The following is an 18,055-nucleotide window of genomic DNA, read 5'->3' as shown; positions in this document are numbered from 1 at the left end:
TAGACACAGGTCCATAAATAAACCACAGTGGCCAATGCAAACCTATCTTCACAGTGAAGAATCTGCATTTTAGTTTTTAACAATAGACAAAGCCAAGTATACTTAGTTTTTGTACATCTAGAGAAAGATTTGAATGGATTATTGTATAAAAAGGGCAGTGTACATTTATTATATTTTTAAAATATTATTTCTTCCGTATTTTTAATAGTAGAATGAGAATTAGCTCCAGTACCATTTTCTATTCGGGAAAGTATTTTTGTATGTGTTACTCCTACAGATGTGGCTTTAATCAGAATTTTTATTCTACACCAATGAATTTTGAGTTTTGTGAGAAAAGAGGAGAAAGAAAAGAGGAAAGAAAACCAGTACAATGACATAGAAAGTATCCAGCTGCCGGGGGATAATAGCACCTGTGAAGATGAGGACTCAGCTTGAAGAATTTAGTGGCAAGGACAGCAAGGGCGAAGAAAGTCACATTAAAACAGAGATGCAGTCTCTGGTGGGTCATTTGAATTTCATCTGCAGAGTAATTTTCATGCCATTTAGCCATAGCCACAGCAGGAATAAAAAGAACTAAACACATTAAAATGACAAAATCATTCAAGGAGGGACATGGGCTTGTGGTCATTATTTTGATAAAATTCAATGATACGGTAGGCTGAGTTAGTGTCATATCAAAGATTTTGAGTGTTTACAGAAAAATATGGTATGCAACAGGAGAAAGGTCGGTAGCACACTCATTCAGGGTTCATGGTACATTAAGAACCCATGAGGTACAAAAAAGAAATAATTTCTGGCCTCAAAGAAAAATACAAACAGCAGCAAAATATCCCAACCTGTTAACAAGATTTGCAGTTGACTGTTAGAGTAGAGGCTCTGTTTTTTTCAGCTCCCTCAAGGAAACACAGGATATTTTAAGAACTATTTGTGTGCTGCAAGATGTCTTAACAATTAATTGGTGGATTTAGGGCCTTAGAAAATGGGCTTGGATTGAAAGCTTTCATCAGTTCTCAGTTGCTGTGCTTATCCACAAGCCATGGTAGGATGCCCCCCTGAAGCTGGGAGAATGCTGTTCAGTGCTGCATGCTTCTGTAGCCAGTGCACACATGCACACGCACACGCACACAGACACACTTCACTTCCAATGCTCCTGGTGGAGAATGCACATTTCAGTTTTGAACAACATGTAGTTTTATACACCTGATGAAAGATATTGTGGATTCTCTCATCAATATACAGCATGGGAGAATTCAGTCATTTCACTGACACTCGTCTTAAGATCTGGTAAGGTACATAGAATAATACTGAGAGCTGAAGTTCCTGATAGTGGAAAACAAAATAATTCAGGGAGCTTCAAAATACTCTGGGCTTCAAAAAATTGGCATAAATCACTGGAGCACACTGATTAATAATAACTAGGTGGAAGGCCACGGAAGGAGAGTGTCTGTACCTTTAAGGATAGCTGGCCAAAGGAGCCATAAAAAAGAACAGGCAGAGACAAACCTACCTAACACGCAGTAAGGGAGCTAGTGATGAGAACAAACCTAGTCAGTGGCACTAATCGGTAAGGACATGTGGAGTGTGAGAAAGTTTGTTTTTTCAGCTGGGAGGATAAGAAAAGGGAGGGAGACAAACACAGAGGTGTAAAACTCGATCAATTAGCATTAACAAAGGCAATAACCAGAAACAAACCTTGTCAGTCACACCAGTCAATGGGATATCAAGAAACTGCAGCAACCCAGGGCTTTATATCTGATAAGGATGCAAACCTGAGGGTTTATTTCTTCAGGCAGCCATAGCATGAACTACTGTTTTTTTTTTCTTTTTATTGCATTAGTGCTTAGGAATCACATTCCTGTTTATGCCAACTGAAGTTCATCTTGCCTCGGTAGTTAGTGGGTATAATGCAGAAACAAACCAAAACCACAGATTTATAGAGCTCAAACTTAGAAATTACTATGATTATCTCATTTAATCTTGCATACTTTATAGGCCAGAGTTTACACGCTAAAATTTGTGTGAAGCAAATATAACCATGTTTGCCCAAAAACCTACCGCCTAAGGAAAACCCAGCTGTGGTGTAAATGCTTCAAGCAACAGAAAGACTCCACCAAATCCACTATATTCACTGCTAAAAATATGCACCTTATTTCTAATCTATACCAACACACAGCTTCTAAGTATTCCCTCTTGGTTTTTCTGCTAGATAAAAAAGCAGTTTGTTACTATACTGGTTACATTAAAAATCATGAGTCAATTAAACACTGACATCTCAAGGTATGCATTCTGTATCATATGCAATCTATGCTTCTATGATTCTATGTGGTAGATAATGTCAGGCAAAACGAAAAAGGAATATATTTTTCCCAAACAGAATATATACACATAATTATCACTTGATACAATGAGCTAAGTATTTACCCATCATCTGAGTCATCAAAATCTACCCATCATCTTTGGTATGCATTTAGGTTATAAAGGAATAATCAAAACCAGCTTTGATTTGTCTTGAGAACTGATTCTCAGCAACCTTGTGTAAGTTTTTTTTTATGCAATGTGAATGTAGAACATAATTAGATTAGTGCTTCCCAGTCATGCTTATATAAGGAAAATGCTTATTTTTTTCCCCCATCTCCAACCTGTGGACTCTCTAGATGTGCAAATGACACTCTCTAGATGTGCAAATGACTACAACCGAGCAACTTCTTGGAGAATCAGCATTTAAACACCATCACATTGGTTACTTTGAGAAACTTAATGGTTGTTAAAGTATTTCAAGGCAAAGATAAATTCACGAAGCAGGTTGCTTTGTTTGGTGTTAAGTGTTTACATTTACGACAGACTTAGGTACGATACAACAAGTAACCACTAAAGGTAGTTACTGGTGGATACTTGGCTGGTATAGAGCCAGTTGCCAGTCTGAGCCAAACTTCTTGACCATAATTTAACTCTAATAAAGCATTTCCAGTAATTACTCTGTCAGTGTACTTGTTACTATTAATATTTTCAGCCTGAAAAGTGAGTTTGTCTATTCCATCAACGACCAGATAGCCAGAGGCATGTGGACTAAATGATTCAATGGTATATTCAAAAACATAGACCCCCAGATATGGAACATGGAACTTCCCAGTTGCTGGGGCAAATGAGGCTCCATAGTTGACATCGAGATTGTTAAATCTGATGGGTCCTGGAATCGTCATTCCATATGTATGAGAAGCAAAAAAAGCCACCATAGGTGCATATCTGTATGATCCTTTTGAAAAATCTGGAAAAGAATAAAGAAAAATTTCAAGTAATGTTACATTGTATAAAGGTAACTTGGACCAGCCAGAAGATCAAAAGCAGCTTTTCTGAAGTCACATCATTCAGTAGCTTGAGCAACTGAACCATCGTATTTCTGCATAAACACAGAGTTTTTCCGTATTGTATAAAAAGTAATTTTCTTCACAATTAGTGCTAGGTGTATCCACAAAAGAATAATTTTAGCAACAGCAAGGGAACTTTATGTTTGTCTATACTATGTTATCATTAAGGGAGCTGCTATTTTTCTTTCCTTTCTTTCCGCCCCCCCCCCAAGTTTTTCCCACCCCGGGATCTCTTTCATTGTTCCTACGTGTGCTGAAGCCAAGAATTTTCTCCACAAATCTTACACAGACACTAAAGAGTTTTAGCACTCCTGACGTTTAATGAGGAAATAAGTATATGTTTTTCTCCTCAAGCTGCGCCTGCACACTATGATTCCCTGCCACCGTACAAATGATTTTATTCACTATTCACATGCTGTCATGAGTAGGAATCAGCCAAATGGCTGCTAAAAGCTGCATAAAATTCACATTCCATGTGGCTTGGATGTAGATGACTTATTTGTTTTCTAGATTGAATAAGCACGGTTTCCACTTTTCTTTTTTGAAATATCTTTCAAGGACTGCATCCTTTGCTGATGAAAATCAGAGGCATGCCTAAAATGACTCCTTGAGGCCATAGTCCCATGCATCATGGTAGCTACTTGTATTTATACAGCATTTATGACTGTACTGAAGCTAGTATCCCCCAGTGATGTGATTTCACCTCTCCCTTCAAATTTCATGATACCATGTTCAAATACATCTATTGCACACTCTCCCACTCTGTGTAATTCACCAGGGAGCTTTCCAGCTATTATGACTGGTCCCAGTCCAATTTAATCCCATCATCTGGTCATATTAAAGAAAGAGATCACAAATCACCCTGGGGATTGATGCCTTCAGCACCAAAACACAGGACACTACTACTTGAGTTGGCACTCATTAAAGTGAAATGTGAGACTTTTGACCAGCAAATGCTCTCTAATTAGGCCCTGAGGCAGAGGCCCGTACTGCTAGCATATTGTGCTACTAAATTCTGTACTTGCCGACACTCAGAGAATTGTCGTTCACCAGCTTCGTGCTGCAGTTGGCTCCTCCAAAGGGGTGGCGACAAGCACAAATAAAGCTCTGCCTGTCATTGATACAGGTTCCTCCGTTCTGGCACGGGGAGCTGACACAAGCTGAATATTGCCCTGTGATAGAGAGGGAGGAAAGTCAACAACTTCAGCTGCAACGTCATTACAGTGACACTCCCCAAGTTTTCAGTATTTTGGAAAGCCTCTTTGTCAACTCATAAAACCAGTGGAATTTCTGCTGTGTGAAGGCCAACTTCATATTCTGTCCAGGCTCTTCAGACCCTTTGCTAGTTCAGCCTCCCTCTTTGCCTGAACACAGCATACCCTCAGATAGACAGCCTCCAAGATATACCTATAGAACTATATACCTATAGAATTATATACCTATATATACCTCCAAGATATACCTATAACCTCCAAGAATTACCTAAAAATGCTGAGTTATGCTCATCTCAGAGGGTCAAGTATATGTCATAAAAGGAAAGATATTACATATACAGATCACACCCAGCTGATATGGAGAAATCTGTCAGTCCAATGCTGCTGAGCTCTGAGACAGTAACTACTGAGTGTAATTGCACAATATGTTGTCATAGCCGTGGGGGGGGAAGAACATTCAAGCCATGTTAAAAATTAAATATCTCTATGAAAAATTCTGAGCACAAAGCATTCTCCATCCATACATTTTTTTTCTGTCTCTTGCTTTGATCAAATAAAAGTAATATATTTTAGAAAACAAACCTTTTCTTTCCCAGGAACTACCATCAGAGCTCTGGAAAGAATGCTCCACACAGTCCTGTGGTGGCAAATCTAGGTTGGTAGGTGGGAACTGAAAAGCCTTTTATAAAAGGTTCTACTTATTGCCAGAGAAATATTGACATGGATCTTCACATAGATATCTCAGTAATACTCATACTTATCTTCAGATTCCCATCGAGACATTTCACAGACTGTTGCGTTAAAGCAAACTATTTCCATGAGAAATTTCAGTTCAGCGAGCAGAATGCTAAAGCACATTGTACAGTGACACTTGAATCTGCACTGATGGAGCATATGGACTTAAAAAAACAACAGTAATTCTTTTCACAGAAAATAATTCCCATCCCATAACACCTGAAATAAAGCAATTTAGGACTGTGATGACTGGGGTCACAGTACAGGCAACTGGACATGAGGAAATAATGTTTTTCTTCTCAGATAATAGTTTTGCTGCACACTTTATTGACCTTATTTTTCACTCATATTTACCAAGCATCCACAACATTTCTGTCATATTTACCAAGCATCCACATGTTTACCAAGTGTGAAAGGAAAGCAGAAAAGGAAGGAAAACAGCTGATTGTGGTGACTGTATCATATTCCCAAAATACAAAAGCTTTGTGTAAGAACACTGCAGCCTCTCTGCTAATACACTGCAGCCTCTCTGCTAATTGGCCTCTGCTTATCATAAACAAGAAGTAAATCTAAGAAACAGGAAAAAGAACACAAAAAGGAAATGATAATGGGATTGAGACCAGTGTTTTAACAGTCTGCTGAGGGATAAGTTTGGGTGAACTTATCCTTGGCGTTAAATCAAATTCAGACATAGTTTTACCTACAATAAATTAACACTTCCAGTGCAGCATTGCTTAGCAGCAGCTGGTGAGCGTGCTCCATTTGGTAAAAATAGGAGAAGCTGTGAGGAGGTTTGTGCAAGGGTTTTCAGAGAAAGAGGCAAATGCCCTTGATCTCCACTGAGCAGGTAATCTCTGTGTAACTTCCGTGTAATCTTACAATGGCATGTTCTTGCTGTCATTTCTTGCTATGGCTGTCCCTCTGCCCAGTATTTTTGTTTTCCTTCTCCTTGCTGAAGGGCATCCTGAGACACTATGTACTTATTTTCTGCTTCGGGTAAAGATGCCAAGAGGTTCAGATTAGGAAAGGATTTCCTACTATAGTACATATCCTATTTTCAATTAATCTTCACAACTTAGTAGTGTAGATGGGTAAAAGAGAGAGACTTTATAAATTAAATTAAAGGCTTAAATTGCAGCTATTAATAGCAGAGAATAAACTGAATGCAGTTCCTATTTACACTCAGTATGGTAGGAGTGAGGAGAGCCAGTTAATGCCGAGTTTTGCTACTCCTTGGGAGGGCAAGCAGCCAGAAGCTCTTTTGGGAAATACACTGCTGTACAAATAGATCTTCAAACAAATAAGGAACCTCTGTCAGTATCTACTGGGGTGTTGTTTAGAAGCAAACCAAATATTTAGAAATTCAATGGTCTCTTTACGGAAAGAAGCGACTCCAGTGGTTCAATTTGGAAATGTCTGAACAGGAAGTAACTTGCCAACATTTTTCAATATTCAGTTATCTGTAACTGTCTTTCAGGAAGCCCTGGGAGATTGGAAGAGCCTGGGAGCTTACTAACCACAGGCTCACACAGGGTCAGACTGGTTGTCAGCCTACAATTATTAATCACCTCTGGCTTAGCGTTCTCAAGTCTGACAGTAACAAAAATGATGAGCATCCCCAATAGCCTAGATGCAAGGAGTCCCAGGGAGCAGTGGGAGAGAGGCAGCCCCACTGGGGCTGGCACCCGCCGACTAAGGGCGACAGCAGGGCTGGTGCCTCACCTGGAGTGGTGACAAGCAAAGCATAGCAGGTTGATCATGGTAACCAGAGTTAGTCACAGCCCAGCATGAATGAAAAGGCCTGGGATTTTGGCTTGAGCTGATCCCAGGCCCATGGGCAGGGTGTGCAGTGTCAGGGCTAGGTCAGTATGCCCAGGGCAAGTAAGGGTATCGGTACATTTGGGGCCCTGACAGGGAATTCAGTTATAAATGCTGTGCAGGGTGTTTATGGTGCAAAAAAGCACCACACAGATAGTGGCTGAGCCACGTCATTTGCCAGTTCCACAGGACCTGCAGACACATCTCATCAGGACCCATGGACCTTCATGTGCACCTTCAGGTTCCTTAGATAGTCTCAGACCTGATCTTCTCCTATAGCAGGCGGTTCTGCATTCTCCCCTTCCCCAGCTTTGCCTTCTGTGAATTGGGCAGTATGGCTGGAGCATTTGCCAGTGGAGGCCAAGGCCAAAAATTATGTCTCGGGTAACCAGGTCTTCTGTTTCCTTCTGCAAAGAGCCCACCTTTTCTCTAGTCTTCTTTTTATCCCTGACATACGTACATAAGCTTTTCTTGTTGCCCTTGATATCCCTGGCTAGATTCTATGAGGACTTTAGGTTTTCTAATGTGAGCTCTGGCTGCTCATACAATTTCTCTGTATTCCTCCTAGGCTACCTGCCCTTGCTTCCACCAACTGTACGCTTCCATCTTGTGTTTGAGTTTGTCCAGGAGCTACTTATTCCTCCATAAAGGCCTCCTGGCACTCTTGCCTGACTTCCTGTGTCACACCTGAGCTTGGAGGAGGTGATCCTTGAATATTAACCAGCTTTCTTGGGTCCCTCTTCTTTCAGGTCTTTATCCCATGGTACTGTACCAAGCAGATCCCTGAAGAGGCCAAAGTCCACTCTCCTGAAGCTTGCTACACACCTTCCTCACTGCCCTAAGGATCTTGAACTCCATCATTTCATGGTCACTGCAGCCAAGGCTGCCCTTGAGCTTCACATTCCCCACCAGCCCCTCCTTGATGGTAAGAACAAGCACAGCCCCTCTTTTTGCTGGCTCCTTTGTCCTATCACCAACACATTCCAGGAACTTCCTGGGTTACTTACACCCTGCTATGTTGTCGCTCCAACATATATCGGTGTGGTTCAAGTCCCCCATAAGGACCACGGCTTGTGAATGTGAGGCTGCTCCTATCTGTCTATACAGGGCCTCATCTACTGTCTTCCTGGTCAGGCAGCCTATAACAGACCCCCACTATAATGTCACCTGTCCCTGCCCATCCTTTAATTCTGACCCATACACTCTCCGGCAGTTCCTTATCCGTCCCCAGGTGGAGCTTCATGAACATAAAATGTTATTACATATTATATACATAAATATAGCACAGCTACACTGTCAGCTATTCATGTTGATGGCAACTCTGAAAAAAACCAAACCACAACTAGTACAAGACAGGCAATAAGCGAGTGCATTCACCTTTGCACGGCAGCATCTATATTCTCTAAAGAACAGACACAGCACTAAATGGCAAGGGGAAAATGGAACTGAGCAAAGCTGCCCTCATTCTGCATCACACATTTCTGCAGTAGAATAGTGCATTGGAAGGTAAGAACAGACATAATCCATAACCAAGACTAATAAAAATCTTACTGTATATTGTTTCTTTAAAAGCTGTCATCTCCCCTTTGTTAGATGCTTGAATCTGTCTTAAGACCATCACTTTTTTGTTCATTCCGGGTTGCCAATACTGTTCAGTATCAGGAAAAGTGTTAGATTTTCTGTCCCTCACACACATATTGCAGCCTTTAGCTGACATACACCTCTTTTTTTGTCCATTCCACAATATGGGAAGTCTCCAAAACTGTATGTCCCTGCACATGCAATGCAAACTTGCATTGTTTCCCCTTGATTTCAAATAACTACTAAGGAAAGTATTACCTCAGGGCCAAATCCTGAACACATTAAAGCCAATGAAAATCCCAATCTGCTACAGCAGGATCAAATATTGAACATATTGGAATCAATCAGAATTGTCATTCACCTCTTTCTAGAATTTTACTCTAATCTTTTTGAATTAAAAAAGACAATCTGAGATCAAACACATTTTATAATTAGCCAGTTACGCCTTAGGGTTTCTTCTAGAAACTTTAGTAGAATCAGCAGGAGACCATACCATCTCTGGGTGGTCTCCTGGAACTTCAGAGAAAAAGCTTTCCTGGAGAAGTAAAATATACCCAGGCAGAAGACAGATACTTGTTAATTAGAATAATGGTCTTACTTCTTTAACTTACAGTAATGTGATGTATGAATTTGCTAGTCATGAAATATCACTGAGTGCAAATGCTCATTACTGATGAAAAAGTCTGCACAAATATTACAATGTAGAAATGTTGCTTAAAAATAGGGCTTTTCAACATCTGCAAAGATCTGCACTTTCTGTAAGAGTGAGCATACGTCCAATGTTATCAAGTGAGTTATTTATTAAAATTCAGCATGAGATAAATAATAAATAGGAAATAAATTAATTCATTAATGTGGAGTAAAAAAACCAGAGCAGGTGGCAGCTTCCTGTGCTCCAGGCAGGTAGCACTAGTGACATTTTCCAACAAAGTAGGAGACTCAGGAAAGATTTAAGGCAACTTGTCTCATTTTTCCCTTAATTTTAATTGTGACCAAGGGTTTTGAATTTGCATCCTGTGCAGTGGCAGGAACAGCCAGAAAACAGAAATGACTGAGTGTCCTGGGTTCAGCTATAGCAGTCATTTTTCTCCTGCTTAGTAGCTGGTGCAGTGCTGTGTTTTTTAACTTTCAGCCTGGGAACAACGCTGATAACACCGATGTTTTTAGTTGTTGCTAAGTAATGCTTATTCCAACCAAGGACTTTCTCAGTCTCATGCTTTGCCAGGGAGGAGGGGAAGCCGGGAGGAAGCAGAGACAGGACACCTGACCCAAACTAGCCAAAGGGGTATTCCATACCACAGCACGTCATGCCCAGTATATAAACCGGGGGGAGTTACCCGGAAGGCCCAGATCACTGCTCGGGTCGGGCTGGGTATCGGTCGGCGGGTGGTGAGCAATTGTATCCTCTCCCCTTGTTATTTCACTAATCGTTATTATCATTGGTGGTAGCAGTAGTGGTTCTGTGTTATACCTTAGTTGCGGGACTGCTCTTATCTCAACCCGTGGGAGTTACATTCTTCCCATTCTCCTCCCCATCCCTCCGGGAGCGGGGGGAGGAAGAAGGGGGGGGGGGGGGAGTGAGCGAGCGGCTGTGTGGTTCTGAGTTACCGGCTGGGCTCAAACCACGACAGTTCTTTTTGGCGCCCAACGTGGGGCTCGAAAGGTTGAGATGACAGATCTGACCAGAGTGTGTTTAATCATATTTGTGATAAGCATTCATTGTTACTACTCGTCACAATGGTGATTATTTGGCTCTCAGACGTGTTGCGCTTGATCTCAGAGTTTCAGCATGTTGTACCTTACTTACAGCCACTATTTGCTGTTTTAGCGTTTATCGGCTGGGGGGCCTGGGCTAAGGTTCTTGTTTCACTGTACTTCATGGTAATGACTTGTAATACAATAGACTCATTGATCATGAAACTGGTCTGGTTTGTGCTTCCAGCGTGGCCATCACCACTATACATTGGGAGGTATATAATGAAATATTTTAGCAATTGCATATCTTTTTTTTTCTCCTCGGGGGGTAAACTTACGAAGGAAGCATTCTCTTTCACCCCCCGTTCCCCCACCAGCCTATTTGCAACAGCAATTGAGAGTTCTGAAGGTTTTAGATGGCCTTTGAGTACCCTTGAAACCTGCCTGCTGATTGTGCTGGGGATCAGCATGTTGGCAAACATACGGAGTGTGTTTTACCCACGGCCATCCCGTCGTAGGAACATCCTATTTCGTTTAATGTCAAAAATTCAGCAGTATCAGGTTCGAATCTGGTCTAGGGTTAGACGACGATATAGGAGGACCACCAGGAGATTTTCCCTGAGGCTGGACAGTTATGAGTGGCAGGGTGTGTGGGATAGTATGGGCAAGTACCTAGGCCAGTGCGCCCCTCCAGTGCTTTGGAACTTCACCACTGAACAAGTGCAACATCCGGAAAAACTAGTAAAACACTTAAACGAGGTGTGCTGTCGTCCTGGTTATACCAGAGAGGGACAAATTTTGGCAACGTGCTGGGGCTTGGCCTATGCCTACAGAGCCCTGCTCAACACTATCCAGCACCTTCAAAGGGAAAAAAATGTCTCTGGATCTGATGGCACAGCAACAGACAATATAGCTACTCCAAGCACCACAGCTACACCAACCCCAGTGACATGCACAGTAGCTATTCAAACCCCGACAGCAACAGACAATATGGCTACTCCAAGCACTGCAGCTACACCAACCCCAGTGACAAGCACAGTAGCTACTCAAACCCCGACAGCAACAGATAATGCAGCTGTTGGTGTTACTCAACTCCCAAGCACAACAGCTGCACCAACCCCAGCAACAGACATCGCAACCACTCCAATCCTAGTGGCAGACACTGCAGCCACTCCAACCACAGTGACAAACACTGCAGCTAAACCAAATGTCCAGTTTGTGACAATGTCTGTTGCCCCTGTAAGCAAAAGCAGACGAAAGGCACAAAGAGCAACCCGCGAAGCGAAGAAAGATGAAGACCCAGTGCCATTACTATATGCAACAGCACCTGAACAAGAGTTACTACTACGTGGGTCAGAGGAAGAGGAAGAAGAAGAAGAGGTCACTTCTCGACCCCGGACCTCAACCGAACTACGGAATATGCGAAAAGATTTCACCCGTCTTCCAGGGGAGCACATTGTCACCTGGTTGCTCCGGTGCTGGGACAATGGGGCCGACGGTCATGAACTAGAAGGTAGGGAAGCCAAGCAGCTGGGATCACTTGCTAAGGAAGGAGGAATTGACAAAGCGATTGCAAGAGAGAAGCGAGCCCTCAGTCTTTGGAGGCGGCTCCTGGCAGCTGTGAAGGAAAGGTTTCCCTACAAAGACGATATTACGAATCGCTCAGCCAACTGGACCACGATAGAGAAAGGCATCCAGTCCCTGAGGGAATCAGCCATTATAGAGATGATCTATCGTAGGCCGGATACCAGGAACACATCCGTAGACCCAGATGAAGTCGAATGTACACGACTCATGTGGCGGAAACTTACACGGAGTGCGCCATCATCATATGCCCACACATTGGCATCAATGACCTGGAATGACGGAGTATCACCAACAGTGGATTTCCTGATTCGTCAACTCCGAGAGTTCGAAGACAATCTCACCCCTTCCATCATTTCAGCTGTGGAAAAACTGTCCCAGGAGTTCAAACAATTGAGAGACGATTTATCCGATCTATCCAGCTCTCCACGCGTACCAACCCATGTCTCAGCTATTAACAGAAGGCGCCCTACTGCTCGAGAAAGAAAATATACGAGGTACACGCCACGGGCCACCCTATGGTTTTACCTGCGGGATCATGGAGAAGACATGAGAAAGTGGGATGGAAAACCTACTTCAGCTCTGGAGCAACGGGTGCGTGAACTGAAGAGGAGAACAATGGTCAAGGATGATCCTCCCAGGAAAGCTGCTGCTCCAGTCTCTGGCGAGCAGTTTCCCAGATGGAGCGAAAGAGCTGATTTTACTCCAGCTCCTGTGATAAGGAATACTAATCCCTTTCTACAAGACAGAAGTGGAGAATTTTGTGATCACTATTAGAGGGGCCCTGCCTCCAGCCAGGTGGAGGAGAGGGATAATTGGGTTTACTGGACTGTGTGGATCAGATGGCCTGGCACATCAGTCCCACAGAAGTATAAGGCTCTAGTAGATACCGGTGCACAGTGTACTCTGATGCCATCAACGTATCAAGGGGTGAAACCCATTTCTATTTCTGGAGTGACAGGAGGATCCCAAGCGTTAACTATGCTGGAAGCTGAAATCAGCCTGACTGGGAGGAAGTGGCAAAAGCACCCCATTGTAACTGGTCCAGAGGCTCCATGCATCCTTGGCATAGACTATCTCAGGAGAGGGTATTTCAAAGACCCAAAAGGGTATAGATGGGCTTTTGGTATCGCTGCCTTGGAGACAGAGGAAATTAAGCAGCTGTCCACCTTACCCGGTCTCTCAGAGGATCCTTCGGTTGTGGGGTTGCTGAAGGTCGAAGAACAACAAGTGCCAATTGCGACCACAACAGTGCACCGGCGGCAATATCGCACCAACCGAGACTCCTTGATTCCCATCCATAAGCTGATCCGCAGACTGGAGAGCCAAGGAGTGATCAGCAGGACCCGCTCACCCTTTAATAGCCCCATATTGCCAGTGCAAAAGTCTAATGGAGAGTGGAGATTAACAGTAGACTATCGTGGCCTGAACGAAGTCACACCACCATTGAGTGCTGCCGTACCGGACATGTTAGAACTTCAGTATGAACTGGAGTCAAAGGCAGCCAAGTGGTATGCCACAATTGACATTGCCAATGCATTTTTCTCAATCCCTTTGGCAGCAGAATGCAGGCCACAGTTTGCTTTCACTTGGAGGGGCGTCCAGTACACTTGGAACCGACTGCCCCAGGGGTGGAAACACAGCCCTACCATCTGCCATGGATTGATCCAGACTGCACTGGAACAGGGGCAAGCTCCAGAACACCTGCAATACATTGATGACATCATCGTGTGGGGTGATACAGCGGAAGAAGTTTTTGAGAAAGGGAGGAAAATAATCCAAATCCTGCTGAAGGCCGGTTTTGCCATAAAACGGAATAAGGTCAAGGGACCTGCACAGGAGATTCAATTTTTGGGAATAAAATGGCAAGATGGATGCCGCCAGATCCCCACAGACGTGATCAACAAGATAACAGCAATGTCTCCACCAACTAACAAGAAAGAAACACAAGCTTTCTTAGGTGTCGTGGGGTTCTGGAGAATGCACATCCCAAATTACAGTCTGATTGTAAGCCCTCTCTACCACGTGACCCGGAAGAAGAATGATTTCAAATGGGGCCCTGAGCAACAACAAGCCTTTGAACAAATTAAACGAGAAATAGTTCATGCAGTAGCCCTTGGACCAGTCCGGGCCGGGCCAGATGTGAAAAATGTGCTCTATACCGCAGCTGGGGAGAATGGTCCTACCTGGAGCCTCTGGCAGAAAGCTCCAGGGGAGACTCGAGGTCGACCCCTTGGCTTTTGGAGTCGGGGATATAAAGGATCCGAGGCCAGCTACACTCCCACTGAAAAAGAGATACTGGCAGCCTATGAAGGGGTTCGAGCTGCCTCAGAAGTGATTGGAACTGAAGCGCAGCTCCTCCTGGCACCCCGGTTGCCTGTGCTGGGCTGGATGTTCAAAGGCAGGGTCTCCTCTACACATCATGCAACTGATGCTACATGGAGTAAGTGGGCCGCACTAATTACACAACGAGCTCGAATAGGAAATCCCAGTCGTCCAGGAATTCTAGAAGTCATCATGGACTGGCCAGAGGGCAAAGATTTTGGGATGTCACCAGAAGAGGAGGTGACGCGTGCTGAAGAGGCCCCACCATATAATGAACTGTCAGAGAGTGAAAAGCAATATGCCTTGTTTACTGATGGGTCCTGCCGTATTGTGGGAAAGCATCGGAGATGGAAGGCAGCTGTGTGGAGTCCCCTGTGACAAGTTGCAGAAACTGCTGAGGGAGAGGGTGAATCGAGTCAATTTGCAGAGGTGAAAGCCATCCAGCTGCCCTTGGACATTGCTGAACGAGAAAAATGGCCAGTACTTTATCTCTATACTGACTCATGGATGGTGGCAAATGCCCTGTGGGGGTGGTTGCAGCAATGGAAGCAGAGCAACTGGCAATGCAGAAGTAAACTCATCTGGGCTGCTGCATTGTGGCAAGATATCGCTGCTCGGGTGCAGAACCTGGTGGTGAAGGTACGCCACGTAGATGCTCGTGTACCCAAGAGTCGGGCCACTGAGGAACACCAGAATAACCAGCAAGTGGATAAAGCTGCTAAGATTAAAGTGGCTCAGATGGACTTGGATTGGCAACATAAGGGTGAATTATTTTTAGCCCGGTGGGCCCATGACACCTCAGGCCATCAAGGCAGAGATGCAACATATAGATGGGCTCGTGATCGAGGGGTGGACTTAACGATGGACACTATTGCCCAGGTTATTCACGAATGTGAAACATGTGCTGCAATTAAGCAAGCCAAGCGGTTAAAGCCTCTCTGGTATGGAGGACGATGGCTGAAGTACAAATATGGGGAGGCCTGGCAGATTGACTATATCACACTCCCACCAACCCGCCAGGGCAAGCGCTATGTGCTTACCATGGTGGAAGCAACCACCGGCTGGCTGGAAACATACGCTGTGTCCCATGCCACTGCCCGGAACACTATCCTGGGCCTTGAGAAACAAGTCTTGTGGCGACACGGCACCCCAGAGAGAATTGAGTCAGACAATGGGACTCATTTCCGGAACAACCTCATAGACACTTGGGCCAAAGAGCATGGCATTGAGTGGGTATACCACATCCCCTACCATGCACCAGCCTCTGGGAAAATCGAACGGTACAATGGGCTGTTAAAAACTACACTGAGAGCAATGGGTGGTGGGACTTTCAAACACTGGGATACACATTTACCAAAAGCCACCTGGTTGGTCAACAGTAGGGGATCTGCCAACAGGGCTGGCCCAGCCCAATCAGAACTTTTACGTACTGTAGAGGGGGATAAAGTTCCTGTGGTACACATAAAGAATTTGTTGGGGAAGACAGTCTGGGTTATTCCTGCTTCAGGTAAAGGCAAACCCACTCGTGGGGTTGCTTTTGCTCAGGGACCTGGATATACTTGGTGGGTAATGCGGGAAGATGGGGAAGTCCGATGTGTACCTCAAGGGGATTTGATTTTGGGGGAAAACAGCCAATGAACTCAATTGTACGCTGTTGCCTGCTCTATAACACTTTTATAACCCACCAGCTAGATATCTTCAGGTCACCAGCCATTGACCCTGACTTCCCTCCGATCATCACCTCAACAAAGAATGAATTTTGAGGAAACCAGACGAGCTCAGCAGTGACCAGATGAGTTTGGCGGTATCATCAGCAGGCAACAACCCAACACTATGTACCGTCCCTCCTGCCCTGAAAGACTATTACAAGAGATGGAGCCTGACATCATGGACTGGATGAGTTCAGCAATTTTACAGGGATTGGTCCATGGACTAGGGAACGATATCTTTCTCTGTGTGTGGGTGTGGGTGTATATATATGTGTATATATGGGACAGGGGTGATGGTGTGCTGAGAGATGTGGGATCTGAGCATGACGTGAATGGTATGGAATAAGGGGTGGATACTGTCCTGGGTTCAGCTATAGCAGTCATTTTGCTCCTGCTTAGTAGCTGGTGCAGTGCTGTGTTTTTTAACTTTCAGCCTGGGAACAACACTGATAACACCGATGTTTTTAGTTGTTGCTAAGTAATGTTTATTCCAACCAAGGACTTTCTCAGTCTCATGCTTTGCCAGGGAGGAGGGGAAGCCGGGAGGAAGCAGAGACAGGACACCTGACCCAAACTAGCCAAAGGGGTATTCCATACCACAGCACGTCATGCCCAGTATATAAACCGGGGGGAGTTACCCGGAAGGCCCAGATCACTGCTCGGGTCAGGCTGGGTATCGGTCGGCGGGTGGTGAGCAATTGTATCCTCTCCCCTTGTTATTTCACTAATCGTTATTATCATTGGTGGTAGCAGTAGTGGTTCTGTGTTATACCTTAGTTGCGGGACTGCTCTTATCTCAACCCGTGGGAGTTACATTCTTCCCATTCTCCTCCCCATCCCTCCGGGAGCGGGGGGAGGAAGAAGGGGGGGGGGAGTGAGCGAGCGGCTGTGTGGTTCTGAGTTACCGGCTGGGCTCAAACCACGACACTGAGAAAGAATTGCTATTTTTAATATCAAAATATTCAAATTATTTTTTAATAAGAATTTGGCAAATCTTGGTGTATTCTTAAGCATAACTGCCTGTTGGAATATCTGTCTGTTCTCTGTTAACTGAAACAATGACCAAGGACTGAAATCCTTCAGTAGGGGTGGCTTTCAGAGGAAGCCAAGCTACTCATGGGACTGAGACTTTAACAAGGATCCTTTCGATTCATTATTTAAAAGTGCTGAACCTAGGACAGGAGGAGATGAAAGAAGGAGGGAAGGAAAGGGAGAGAAGAGGCATGGAGAGGGAAAAGGAGATTGCCTATGGTTTTATCACATGAACAAGAGTGGTAGCTCTTACTACCCCTACATCTGCTTACAATAGGGAGCAAATATAGTTTCAGAAATGTTCGTAAGTTTAAGCATACTTTACAGAAAAGATTTAAATCTAGGTCTTCAAAAGTATCTGTATATCTCGCTGTCATTTAGGATTCGTCTCACTTATTTTAACGTGAATTAGAGTCCTTTGAGGATTTCTAGTCACTTAATCACTCATCATTTTCTGTATTTTGCCAGAAATTATATTTCCATAAAACGTTAGCTTGTGCTACTGATTTTCACTCGTCTGATTCCAAAATTTGTAACTCAGAGCTTGTATTTCTGTGACTTCATCCATATGAATTCATTTCGTATGACGATGTTTGAATTGAAGTTCAGAAGCAAATCCCACTCAAAATGTCTTTTTTAAGAATGGCAGCTCTTACATAGCTGAGATGTTCTCTGGATGGACTCAAGTCAAACCTACTTTATTGGCCGGGCTCCTGATTCTGCAAGAATACACTGTTGTAATTGTAACTGCAACAATAGTCTCAATGAATTACTGAAGGAACTGGCAAAAGCCTCATTTCAGTGATTTAGTGTATTCACTTGCTTCAGGTTTTTTATACTGTTCGTCCCCACTGATATTGCAAAGTACTGACACAACTCCAGCTTACTCTCCCAGCTTGCATGAAATTGCTAACTGAGATGCAGGCACAAAATTCTTGTAGTTTAGACTTTGTCTAAATTGACAGTTATGTTTGAAAGGTCAGGTACTCAGCTGAGT

At 43.9% G+C, this 18,055-nt stretch overlaps 1 protein-coding gene across 1 annotated transcript in view; it reads right to left on the bottom strand.

Annotated features, from left to right (window-relative positions):
* Positions 1-1,953: 1,953 nt before the first annotated feature.
* The window catches only part of MMRN1 (multimerin 1), a 51,988-nt gene continuing 35,886 nt past the window's right edge, over positions 1,954-18,055 (bottom strand). The window contains exons 7-8 of the mRNA XM_030491939.1: positions 4,391-4,537; positions 1,954-3,265 (exon numbers count right to left, since the gene is read on the bottom strand). Coding sequence (XP_030347799.1) covers positions 2,844-3,265; positions 4,391-4,537 — 569 coding nt within the window. The 3' untranslated portion in view covers positions 1,954-2,843. The remainder of the gene's footprint in view (positions 3,266-4,390; positions 4,538-18,055) is intronic.

The sequence above is a fragment of the Strigops habroptila genome, chromosome 7, assembly GCF_004027225.2.
Source record: "Strigops habroptila isolate Jane chromosome 7, bStrHab1.2.pri, whole genome shotgun sequence".
NCBI classification, from domain to species: domain Eukaryota; kingdom Metazoa; phylum Chordata; class Aves; order Psittaciformes; family Psittacidae; genus Strigops; species Strigops habroptila.
Note: the sequence above shows the minus strand (reverse complement) of the source record. Positions and strands in the feature narration are given on the sequence as shown.